Source organism: Leptinotarsa decemlineata, unplaced genomic scaffold (genome assembly GCF_025532065.1).
Source record: "Leptinotarsa decemlineata unplaced genomic scaffold, Ldec_3_MD MMD2_tig00078422_RagTag_RagTag, whole genome shotgun sequence".
In the NCBI taxonomy this organism is placed as follows: domain Eukaryota; kingdom Metazoa; phylum Arthropoda; class Insecta; order Coleoptera; family Chrysomelidae; genus Leptinotarsa; species Leptinotarsa decemlineata.
The window spans coordinates 15,924,220-15,937,026 of record NW_027412747.1 but is presented as its reverse complement, the minus strand read 5'-3'; the positions used below and the strand labels follow the sequence as shown (position 1 = coordinate 15,937,026).

At 35.2% G+C, this 12,807-nt stretch overlaps 2 protein-coding genes across 3 annotated transcripts; one reads left to right on the top strand and one right to left on the bottom strand.

Moving 5' to 3' along the window:
* Positions 1-4,890: 4,890 nt before the first annotated feature.
* On the top strand, positions 4,891-6,526 carry Prosbeta5 (Proteasome beta5 subunit). The gene is made up of 4 exons (XM_023158308.2): positions 4,891-5,116; positions 5,166-5,364; positions 5,421-5,614; positions 6,147-6,526. The coding sequence occupies exons 1-4, from the start codon at positions 4,985-4,987 to the stop codon at positions 6,459-6,461; spliced, it is 840 nt and encodes a 279-aa protein (XP_023014076.2). The 5' UTR covers positions 4,891-4,984; the 3' UTR covers positions 6,462-6,526.
* Positions 6,527-9,044: 2,518 nt separating this feature from the next.
* Positions 9,045-12,687, bottom strand: O-fut2 (O-fucosyltransferase 2). Of its 2 annotated transcripts, none has more exons than XM_023158306.2 (6): positions 12,480-12,687; positions 12,108-12,367; positions 11,821-12,055; positions 10,713-10,905; positions 9,512-9,689; positions 9,045-9,394 (listed from the first exon to the last, which is right to left on the bottom strand). In XM_023158306.2, the coding sequence occupies exons 1-6, from the start codon at positions 12,578-12,580 to the stop codon at positions 9,114-9,116; spliced, it is 1,248 nt and encodes a 415-aa protein (XP_023014074.2). In that variant the 5' UTR covers positions 12,581-12,687; the 3' UTR covers positions 9,045-9,113. The 2 variants fall into 2 exon arrangements, with proteins under 2 accessions (XP_023014074.2, XP_023014075.2); XM_023158307.2 differs by having other exon boundaries at positions 12,423-12,523.
* Between the last annotated feature and the right edge of the window lie 120 nt (positions 12,688-12,807).

Below are 12,807 nucleotides of genomic sequence, written 5' to 3'. Positions count from 1 at the left end.
AAATAATGGCAAGCGATTTTAAGCAATACAGCATTAATCGTCATCCAATTAGGTACCTTAAATACATTGTGCATTTAATATAAATCAATATGGCAATATATCAGCGACCACACGCGTTTATATGTATATTAAGTATCAGCATTGCACCCGTGCGGAGCCGGGGCGAGTCGTTAGTAATTGATAATTTTTAAATCGTATCAAAATCGAATATATGATATCATTTACATGATTTTTTATCTAATATTGGTACTCTTTAGCCAAGGAAGCGGCTGGACTAAGAATTTTAGGACCTAGTGGCACCTAAGGCCTGATGACTTCGACAATGGCGGAACTAGCCAAATGTTACACCAATGCTCAATCCCTAAAGAGATGGGATGGAATCTAAGTATGCAATCTTGCCAGGATCACCTTGGGCGACCCTGGGAAGCTGGCGCCGAAGAAATATCTGGCGAAGACCAGGAAAAATCTACGCTTAACAGTAGGATTTCTGATTGGCCACTGTCAACTAAGGAAACACCACCATAATATGGGGCTAGTGGACACACTCTATGCGGGATGTGTGAACAGGAAGATGAGCCTGTCAGGCATGTTCTACGAGTATGCGAGTGCCCGGAGTTATCGTCAATAAGAGAGTGTGTGTTCGGCGAGTCTTGGCCTACACCTGCCGATATAAAGGAGATGTCTCCCAGTGAACTGTTCACCTTCCTGGAAAGGACAGGATGGACGATGACCTACGAGGACAACTCCTCGGGAGGATGTAAAATGAGTCACATGTGACCTAAGTGCTGTGGGCTTACACTCACCCTCCCTACTCTACAGATACAGGTACACACCTAATTGCGACACATCAAAATAATTTCTTGTTGAATATATAAAAACAATTACGTTTACTTGAATTGATTGAAATCACTAAAATGGTTCTACAAATGAAATCATCAGAGACCAAAAAACATCAGTGGTAATAAAAATAATAATAATAATAGGCTGAATACACGAATGCATCGTTGGGCCCAATGACAATATAATATATTGTGTCAGAGTGAGCATGGACAGCTCCTCTAACGAAGATGTCATCTATGAGATCAACAGAAAAATCAAACCAATTTCAAAATTTCACAAAAAATAGTTTCCGGTAAGAAATCTCAAATAATATTCGATTAACAAAGCAATACGTATAGGATAATTTCCAATAGCTTTCGAGGACGCTATAATGCTTAACCAAAGCATTTGACACTCTGTCACGAGAAACTCTTGAAATGTCTATAAAAACTTGATTTTGTGGAATCGAATATGAACCCGTTGAAAGCAAAACAATGGATTCCGGGGTGCTACAATCTTGATGTATCTGGTATCAAAGTAATTTTTTCTGACGACACAGTATTTATCATTCGAACACATAGGCTGAACTGAAAACCATCGTCGATAACGACTTCCCAACTATTATTGAACGGTTCGCCAGTAAAACTCTCAGGATAAATTTAGATATGTATTTAGATATATATGATGTATTGTAGATTGTAGTCCGGGTTGAACCGCGTCTGTAGTTTTCATCTGTTTTTTTAAGGATAAAACACAAGCACTACAGGACAATCCTTAAGGCGTTCTCAGAGCGGTGCGAAAGTAGCAATTCACATTGGATTTGAATCGCTAGAGATTAAATCCATTTGGAAAAACGTTCACAGGAAGTTTATTCCACAAAAACGCAGTTCTCCGGGTGGAAGAGTTCTTGAAAAGTGAAATTCAAGTTGTACTGAGTTAAACCTCAAAACGATGAGCAGCCACAGTCCATCGCGTATATCTGATATGTACCGCTCTTGGTGGAATTAAATGTGCCAAGTCACTTGAACACCTACCGTGAAAGTATCTATAGAAGCGAGGCAAATCTCCAACTTTTCTTCGATGTTCCAGGCTATCAAGAATGCACGTGATGGTCGCGTCTCCAATCAGGCGGATGGCTCTTTTCTGGATGGAATCCAGCAATTTCAGGGTATGTTTGGGGGCAGAGCTCCCTACATGAGAACAATACTCCCCAAAGAAGGTCTGATCTGAGCTTTATAAAGCATCAAAAGTTGCTGAGGTGTGTGTAGTTTTCTGGTTCGGAACAGTGTTCCAAGCTTTCAAGAAGCAACCTTTGCAATTCCAGCGACATGATTGTGCCAAAAGATATTAGTGTCCATTTTAACCCCCAACAAATTCATCAAAGTAGAAAGCAGAATTGTCTGACCTGACATTATTATAGGTATCCCTTTCGGAGACATTCATCTTCTTGGAGAAAACCGACACCTCTGGGTTTTCGTGGCATTGAATTGAACCTGGTTACTTTCATCCCAGTTGGAAATCACTTCTAGATCCTCATTAAGATATCCAACCTCCTGCTGCCGGTGAAGATATACCTCCGTAACCGATGTTCTGAAATCCAAATGGAATGACCTCTACCGTCGGCAAAGCAATATACTGAATTCTTGGTTTATATACAATAAAAAGAGGGTTGGAGACAATATGGATCGCCTGTTGATCTTTGTTTCCGAAAGCCATATTGTTGACCGCTCAAGATGTTGAAGTCTTCCAAATATTTGAGGATATGTTGGTTAACGACTTTCTCTATGATTTTCGTTATCACTGATAGCAAAGCGACTGGTTCATATTTATTTGGAAGATTTTTCTTGCCCTTTTTGAGAATAGGCTGAACGCGAGCAATCTTCCAACAAGAAGGAAAAACCCCTTTCTTGTAAGATAGCTTGAAAATTCTGCAAAATACTGGTGCGATTTCATTTGCGCACTTTTTAAGTACGTTGATATTGAGCTGTTTCAAAATTCGCCTGTCTCGTCACTGGCTTTGTTCTTGCTTTGTTCACTTTCAAGTGAGTGGGAGAAGTGGTTGTGTTGATGGGCACTTGTATTAACAAATTTACATATTGGTGTCGAAAAGCAAATTGTTGAGCGTTAAAACATACAAAAGTAGTAAAATGTAAAATATTGAAAAACGATAAACCATTCAAGTAACATTACATTGTGAGATTTTACTAGGCAGTTCACAAAACCGCAAACAAACGCAACACATCATACTTTCACGTCACGTCATACTTTCAGTATAAAAACCATGAGAAAGCTATTGTACAGCAAAACACGTGTTACGTTTTTTTGCGATTTTGTAAACTTTTCAGGGTTACTTCAATAAAGTGTTACTTGAATAAGTCTTTGAGTTTTTGAAAATACACCTACAACAGGTTTTTTCTTTACGTTTCTTGTAATGCATTTGTTATGCGTAGACGATTGTCCTCGACACTGACGGATTCACAAGTGGGTCATGACCCTCAGGGAACTCAGTGGTCTCTCTGACTGCAACTCCATAAAGAAAATAGATATATTTTGAAAATTTCATGGCACTAATACTTACTTCAATGGGGAATTTGCGTGAGACGTTGAAAAATAAGAAATATCACCAAAGTCACCTTTGTTTTTTCTCTAGAGCATACTCCCCCTGAAAATCACTCAAGATCTGCCACTGACCTGTCTATGGTTGCCATCTTATTGTCATTTTGTTCACCGGGAGTCATAGTTTCTAAATAAATTGTTGCAAATTTTGCAAATACAGATCTATCAACGGAAGCTTCATTGAGTGTTTATCATATTTGATTCTAGACGATTCTCGAAGAAATGGTAATCACGTAAATGGTAAACGGATATATAAAGATTAAAACCAAGCAATACTATAACAATACTTGAAACAAGACGAATTATCTTGGTGTATCCTTATCACATGAGAATCAGTGATATGAATTGGAATACAAAACATCATGAGTGGTCCAAAGGAAGCTTAGGAAGAATTGCAAAGTCTATTGAATTCTTGGTATCCAGATGAGTTACTTGATGTAAATGCACTCCGGTAAATGACCTTGGATTCCTCTATAACATGGGTAGTCCGTACATAACAAGCCTTAAATAGATTCTTTAATCAACTGAACGGTATATTATGTATCTATTGAACTTTCCTACCACCAGAACAAAAATTATGTCCTCAGGAGATCATTATGACTAAGCCATAATGATCGCGCGAAACGCCCGTCGAGAGACCATAATTTTTGACTGAGTAATGATGATCTCCGAGGACACTAATTTGGTTAGCAAAACGTGCGTCGAGAGACCGTAATTTTTGTTCTGGTGTTGGGAAAGTGTTTTCAATAGATTTATTTTACGCCAGAGATTCCAGTAAGAACTATCAGGTATTTATGTGTCAAATGTTATGTTATATGTTAGAGAAAACTATTTTTTCTTATAAACAAAAGCCCAAACACAACGCACTCATTATTCAACACCAAACTGTGCTGTTTCTACACGCCATAGGTCTCATCAGTGATGCTAGTTATGTCAAAGGTGAACGAGGTTCCTCAAACCGCTTAGTTATTTGGGCTTGTCCTTTAAGAACATTTAAGGCTATCAACGCATTTGTGGTTCAGCCTAGCACTGCTGACGAGACCTATGTCGGGTCGAAACACTGCTGGCTGGTGTTAAATCATAAATTTTGGGTTTGGCCTCTGGTTTTCAATCTTATACCTTGCAGTGAACACTGCAGTGGAAGTAGAGGACGAATTTCGTCGGCGGTCGATGTCGAAGCTTTTTTGTGCAGAAATTTATATAAACAAAATCTGTCAACTATCAGATTATATAGCGTAATCATTTAGTTTAAAAAGCGCTATAGTTTGATCCAGAGGATGAATTCAGCAATTGCCGTCCACCACATTCAGCAGTGAAGCAGCTTTTTCGGCTAGAAATTGTTGGATACAAGCACAGAAATACATCTAAGTTACAGTTCTCTGGATGCAAGTCGAACCTTTGACCTTAGAATAAAAAAAGGCAGGTGACAGGTGCCGGTCATTTGTCACTTTTGTCAGTTGTCGACTAGTGAATTTTCATATTTTCAATTTTGCTTGTAATCATCAGCGAATTAGAAGTTTTGTATAATTTTTTATAATACAGTACAAAAATGAGTTTAGCAGAGATCTGTGGAATGCAGGATTTTGATTCATTTAGGAAAAACTTCTGTCCGAACGAATTGGATAGAATGTGCACCAATTTCAAAAATAATCTGAATCTAGAAATGCCTCCCTTTGCAAATGTGAGTTGGTTATAATCGTTGTACGAAATCTTGATTTTCTATGTTACAGCCAGCAGCAAAGGTTTCACAATTAACGAGAGATGAAAGCGGTCGAGAAATAAAAATGGCTTTTGATCATGGTACCACAACTCTGGGTTTCATGTATAAGGGTGGTGTTGTTCTGGCTGTAGACTCCAGAGCTACAGGCGGACAATTTATTGGGTCGCAAACCATGAAAAAAATTGTGGAAATCAATGATTTCTTATTGGGTCAGTCTTACCAAGAAAAAAGTCGCTTTGTGTTTCATTCATAATTATTACTTTAGGAACATTGGCTGGAGGTGCGGCAGACTGTGTTTATTGGGACCGTGTACTGGCCAAACAATGTAGAATGTATGAATTAAGGAACAGGGAGCGTATTTCTGTAGCAGCTGCTTCCAAATTGATGGCAAACATGGTATACAATTACAAGGGAATGGGACTGTCAATGGGAATGATGTTAGCAGGATGGGATAAAAGAGTAAGTTGTTTTTTTACTTTTCAATAGGTTTTTGTACTGCTGGAAAATAATAATTGAATCTTCCAGATAAATAATGTTATGAAATCTCCCTTTACCAAAATGTTGCTCCCAAAGATGATGTTTTTATTAATGTTTATATTTCTATATTGAAATAAATGACAATGAAAGGTAAAACGCCAATAACTCTACTTCAGGAGATTAAAAACAACTAGAACTGTTAGCTACCAAGTCAACTACAACTGAGCTTTATTTTTATATATCAATTTATTAAGCATTTTCAATTCACATCCATTTGGAATGTCTTTTATAGGTTATTTTCTAATTGCGATTAAAAATGTTAGAGCATGTTCAGGAGCCAATTTTATGAAAAAAAGTCATAATTTTTGTCATATGTTCCCTCATCGCCTTTCATAATGTCTACCACAGAAGTTGACGAAACATCAGATATAAAAACTAGCAGACCACTGTGAACAAAACCAGAAAATGTATTTGAACAAGAACTATTTCATTTTATATTGTAACCTTCTTTTAGGGTCCACACCTGTACTATGTAGACTCCGAGGGTACCAGAACACCTGGAAAAGTCTTTAGTGTGGGTTCAGGTTCAATTTATGCATTTGGTGTCTTGGATTCCGGATACAAATGGGATTTGACGGATGAGGAGGCTTACGATTTGGGTCGCAGGGCGATTTACCATGCCACACACAGAGATGCCTACTCTGGAGGTATCGTGAGGGTTTATCACATGAAGGAGACTGGTTGGATACATATTGATAACAATGATTGTAATGATTTACATTATAAGTACCAGGCTGAGAAGGAAGATTTGGAAAATACAATTGCTTAACTGACAGTTTCATTTCAATCAAGTTGAAGGTTCATTCGTATTTCTTAATAAAAATAAGTTTTTAACTTTTGTTTCATTAAAGAAAAAAACCTGTATTATGCTCTATTATGGGATGATAACAATTTCAAGAGCTTCACTGTACAATTTCTGAGGATCACTATAACAGCTCTCTCTCTGTCTGAGAGAATATTTTATTACAGTTTGGATGATTGAGGTTTATACTCTTTTATAACATGTTATACGTTGAGAGAACATGTAATTTTTTTACCTCTAATTTATTGTATGATGTTGAAGTATAATGTTGAGAATCTTGAACGAGTTACAATTCAGTAATGAAAAATATGGCTTTTTGAGTGGAGAACACACCTGAGACTAATTTCCATTTATAATAATATTTCAAACATGATTTGAAATCTACGGAAAACATTTACCAGACATAACAAAAATAGTGTCTTTTGCTAACCAAATTAGCATAATCAGCAACAAGTTTTTTATGTGTTTCTGGAACCTTAGCTTGTTGGTATATATCCAAAAACATTGTGAATCATTTATTATTAACATTATGGTTGTCTAGATGAAGATCATTATAGATAAATATTAATGTCGATATTATATCGGTTTTGACTTAATTGAAAAAAGCAAATTGTAATCATACCATTGTTTAACTTTGTCCTTAGAGATTTTTTCTTTCGAAAGATTAAAAATATTTTCATGCCACATTGACAGTGTCATCCAAAAACGCGGAAAAAATCCTCGAATGTCAATTTTGTGGAAAACATTTAACTAAATGAAGAAAAGGATTGACCCAAGGACTGAACTTTGGGAAACACCGTAGCATCAGTTATTCAAATGATCAGAATATTTGTTTTGGAATTCAACAACCTGAGTTTTCGGATTCCAGCCGTTTGTTCGCAATTCTCCTGAATCCATAACAGTTCAGCTTCCTGTGATCCACACAATCGAACCCTTTAGAGAAATCAGAGGACACAACCTCGACAGCTTTACCATGCTTGAATTGAAAGCCATACGGAATTCAACAATATATTATGTTGCTTCAAAAACAGTAGTATACTCTTTAATGTATTTCTCAATTTTAGAGATAGTCTATAGTGGTGGTTCATTTAATTGACCACCTTTATGTAATGGGATCATGACTGCAGACACACCCGTCATGAAGAATTGCATCTACTAACGCATGTAACAGATATTTCATCCATTCAAAAATGGTTTTTATTTTTTAATCTGTTAAGATTGATGAGAGATCTATGTTCGTATCACATACAATTGTTTTGTTGAAATAGCTCAAGGGTTATACTGAGGGGTACAATACCTGTGGTTCTTTTTGGCTACCGTGCAGTAGAATTCATTTGTGAAAAATACCAAATAAAACTCTTGTTTTTTACCACTTTTATTCGTAACTAATGTTGTTTCCTCCTATAAGGACATTTTCAAACAATTACAATAATACTTATTGTATAGGACGAAACTGCAGTAGAATATTAGTTACGAATGAAAGTGGTAAAAAACCATAGAAAGTTTCATTTTTCATAATGATCTCCTACCACGTAGTAACGGCTACATCCATCAATTTATTAGAATTCATTTACGGGGTCCATAACTGGGTATCATCAAACATAAAGGTATGTAATATGGTTGCTTGAGGAACCCAAGTAACCTTCAGAAACTGTGAAACATGTTCACTTGAAATAACTCATTAAAACCTTTTTGATGATAATGAAGCAACATATGGTCGAAGTGAGATAATCTTATTGTTACGATTTTTGTATATAAATATTGTCCGGTAATACACCTCTATATTTTGACTGATTTATTGTTTTCCATCACAAAATTCATAATTACCTCACTAGGGGGAATTCTTATTTATATGTAGCACGTTTGAGCTTTACACGATCCATGAACTCCTTATTCCATAAAGGACTATTGGACTACAATAACTTCCCATTCGAGATGAAACAAAGTGAATCTGTTATGACATTAAAAAAAGGACTTACTAGTCATTTGAAGATATAGCATCCACATTAACGTTGATGTTATAATAACGTATATATTTAGTATTTGTAATTTACATTATTTTTCCTATTTATTGAATGCTTGGATAATACCGAGCATACAAATTTTAGTGTTATCAAGTTAGACTGTAACTTTGTCTATCCAATTTTAAAATGTTTTTGTATATTAGGATGCCTATTTGAAATAAATATATTATTATTATTATAACATTAAGTACAATTTGAAACGATTTTATTTCACTTTATAAATGAAACATATTTCATATAATTGTAACACAATCTTATTTATGCATGCCAATGATTGGTCTCATCAAATAACTGGATCTACATGTTATTTCTTCCAGTACTTATAGTGCTGAATTATACTGTTCGACATTTTTTCTCTTGTCTCCTTTCAAAAATATTCAATTTTTCTTGAAAGATGTTTCTGCTCAATTTGGAGGAGCGTACAAGAGAAATTCAATGAACACGAAGAGGTATACACGAGGAAGGTCAGAATGACTCAAAATCGTATTAGGCCTTAAATTGTAAGGTAGGTTAGGAATTCTGTAAGTTTTTTTCTTTTCCAAAGACTTTATTGAAAGAATACATTAAATCAATCATACAGCTGCACAAATAAATCTCAGTAAACAATTTCCCAAACTGATGGTTTATTACAAACACTGCCTCCTTTGCAAAATGCATTAAAAGTTGTTTCAGAACGAAATCCCAATATTTCTCTTTCTTCTTGTATACGAAAGGAAAAAGTGCTCTCGTGGGTACCGATGAAGTATCTGGCATATGAGCAAATTATCTGATCAATGATTGCCACTCCGCCATCCCCATATTTCTTGACGACATCGTATGGGGGCGAATATTTGACAACTTTGTACTCGGAAAGAGAATTAGATAAGTCTTGGAATTCTGAAATGAAAAAAGCTGTTACAGGAATAGGTAATAATAAAGAGGACCTAAATATTGACAAATTAGCTCAGAAAAGTTTTCCAGTACACATACAGAAGTTTTGATTTGAAAGTTTACCTTCCATTGATCCATCAGTTGCTACAAACACTGTATTCAAATCTAGTTTTTTCAGGATATCAATTATTTGTTGGGTAATGTCATTTAACAAAGGAGTTTCACTAGGTCTGTTCCTAACAAAATCTCTCCTTCTGAGGTGTACTGCTAAGTAGGGTCCGCCTATAGCATCTCTCTTTGGCTAAAATAGGTAAAGCCATTAAAATTAAGCTGAAAAGGTTGAAATATTGTAACGTTATCTCAGGGATTTTCATTTTTTTAGATTAATAAATGCTCAGTCTATAAACAGAAAAACTATTTCTAAAACTTCTCACCAGAAATGAAATACTCTTCTCAAGAAAACCAGATTTACAAAGACATGTTTTCAAAAACCAAATATCTGTACCTATTAACCTACTCTTAGTGGTAAACTCACGATACAAATTAAGTTTGGCTGTTCTTGCTGTTTATTTTTACTAAATTTTATTTTTTCCCTCTTTTCAGCTTATCATTTATGATATTGTTAAGCGATTTTCAGCCAATTTTTCTCTAAGTATTCAAATTGATCCAGAGCGCTGGTGAAACGAACCAAAAAATGAACCAGACATTTGGCAATGATAGTGTTAATGAACGCACTGTTCGACATTAGTTAGCGAAATTTCGATTATGAGAATTCAGCCTCGAAGGTGAGTCTCGAATTGGTAGACCTACATTAATCCAGGACGAGAGTTTGAAGATCCCAGTGGAGACCGAACCTTCACAAACGGTGTGTAGGATGGCGGAAAAACTGGGCGTCAGCTCCCATGCAGTTTTTGATGGTTTTAAACACATTGAAAAGGTTAAATAGCTTTAAAAATGGTTGCCCTGCAATTTGAACAATCGTCAGAAATTGTCATGTTTCAAAATCTATTCTTCTTTGCGTTTGCGCAACCAGAACAACCCTTTTTTGGATCGGATCATCAGCTGTGATGAAAAGTGGATCCTCTTCGACAGAGACAATGTAATACTCTAGTATTGCATTTCTGGTGATTGGAAAAAGTGTTTCTCTTGGTTTGTTTCAGTCTTACCTATTATTAGAAAAATTAATCTTCACAAAAAAATACTTTTTCGTTAAACCAATTAAACTGTATGGAAATAGTTTTCAACATTCACCATCAATAAAACAAAATTAATTTCATGAAACAATATAGTTCTTTCTATGACTTTTTATAAAAGAATGCCTTACCTTCTCTTCTGTCCAGTCCTTTGGCAATACTGTATTGTCTACTTCATCAACAGAATTCAAATGAAATTTACGAAATTCTGCTGCAATGGCTTTCAAATCTGTACTGAATCTCATGCTTCTTCTTGCTTGCCAGTAAGTTTTCCCTCCAAATGTATCATGAAGAGCAACTTCAGCATGATCAATGAGAATAATCCTGTGAAGCATGAAGGCATTATATTTATGAAAAAAAAAATTAGAATACATGTACTTTTTTATAAAAATATATTATTGTTTTCTACAGCTCCACTTATAAAAATAGGAAACTTCCAAAATGAAGATAACATTTAAAAAAATATCATTGAAAAATCGTTGGAAAAGTATCTAGGTCACAAAGTTGTTTGTAAGGAAAAAACCATCTGAACAACTATTTTCCACTTCCAATTCGTTTTCCAGGTTTTTAGGTTGTTTTAAAAATTTTGTCTGTTTTGAGGTAATGTGTTTTTGTAGCTTCATATATCAATAAATTTTGTGCTTTATATATTGATGCTGTTTACTTTTTCAAAATTTAAATTATTTTACTCTTTTCTGTTTATTACTTATGATGTCGTTAAGCAATTTATGGCCAATTTTTCTCTAAGAATTCAAATTGAACCAAAGCGCTGTCGAAACAACCTGATACATTCATCAGTCATTTGGCAATGATAGTTTTATTGAAAGTACTGTTCGACGTTTGTTTGCAAAAATTTGTTCCTGAGATTTTAACCTCGGAGATGAGCCCCAAAGTGGTCGACCTACAGTAATCTTGAACGAGAATTTGAAGACGTCAGCGCGGTATTTGGTGGGTTAGCTGTTGTTTTTCGTCGACCTACAAAATCATAGATCTCACATGAGAGGCAAGGGTTTGGCATTTTCACCAGAAATTGGGTATATCCATTCGAATATGCATGCCTATATTATTCTTCTCAATGTGAATTTAATTCTAATTAAGTGTTAATTTAATTTTGGCTCCATGTTACCATCCTTGAACAAGTTATAACTAATATATTTATGGTTGATCAGGAGACAGACCAATCTGCAGCAAAGTAAAGACAAGATTATATATTATATTAAAACAAATGTGATAACTTACTTAGCTGTTGTGTTCAAAAACAGTTCTGTTAGTTTTGTCGCTGGTCCATGGTAAGACAAACAATAAGAATGTTTCGCAGTAATATTCTTGTAAAAGAAAAATGTTGGTTCTTCTTTTCTTAAACATTTATCAATCTTCATTCTGTCTTCAAAATTCCCAGTTTCAAACATATCCTCAAAGTGTTGTAAGGAGTATATCTCATCTATAACTATTCCTGAATACTTTCTCTGGTAGTCTGAAATAAAATCCCGGTAATCATCAGCGTTTCCAAACGATGAGACACTGACTATTGAAGAATTCATGCATTTCTATTACTGGCGCAAATGTCTGAAGGCTCTTCAAATCAAAGTAGAGTCCCCAGGGGATGTGTTCCGGTTGGTTGTTGTAGCCCCAGTGGATAAGGTTAGACCAAGGCGGCAACACGAGTTTGAACTTGAGTTGTGGGTTGTGGGACTGGTGCATTTTGTACGCGAGCGTGGCAAACCTCATATAAACATCTCTTCGTAAATTGAATCCTTCTGGTCTGTTAACATCATAAAGTAAATATCTGTAAAAAAGATATTCACATTTCAAATGAAATCAGTGCTAGATCAAAAAATTACATTATCTATATTTGCTCATAGGAAATTCCACAAAAGGAAAACTTCAGTATTTACTACCTGAAATTCGATTCTTCACAATTTTTGTCATTGTAGCAAGCGTTCTCTGCATTGGAAATAGCATTATTAATAAGAAAAAATAACATGAAATTGAACCACATTTTTTTCTGGAAACACTTGATAACTATTTCTATTTTAATTTTTTTTTTTTGAATCCCTACATCCCCTCCAAGAAGCAGAAAAACTATTATTTTTTAAACCTCTCGTGAGCAGTGTTGCCAAACGCCAAAGATCGGAAAATCTAAACCTGTCCTTGGCTCAAAAAATCCGTTTTTATTCGCATTCAATTCAAAATTATCCTATGGATATCCGAACATGATTTTTAGAG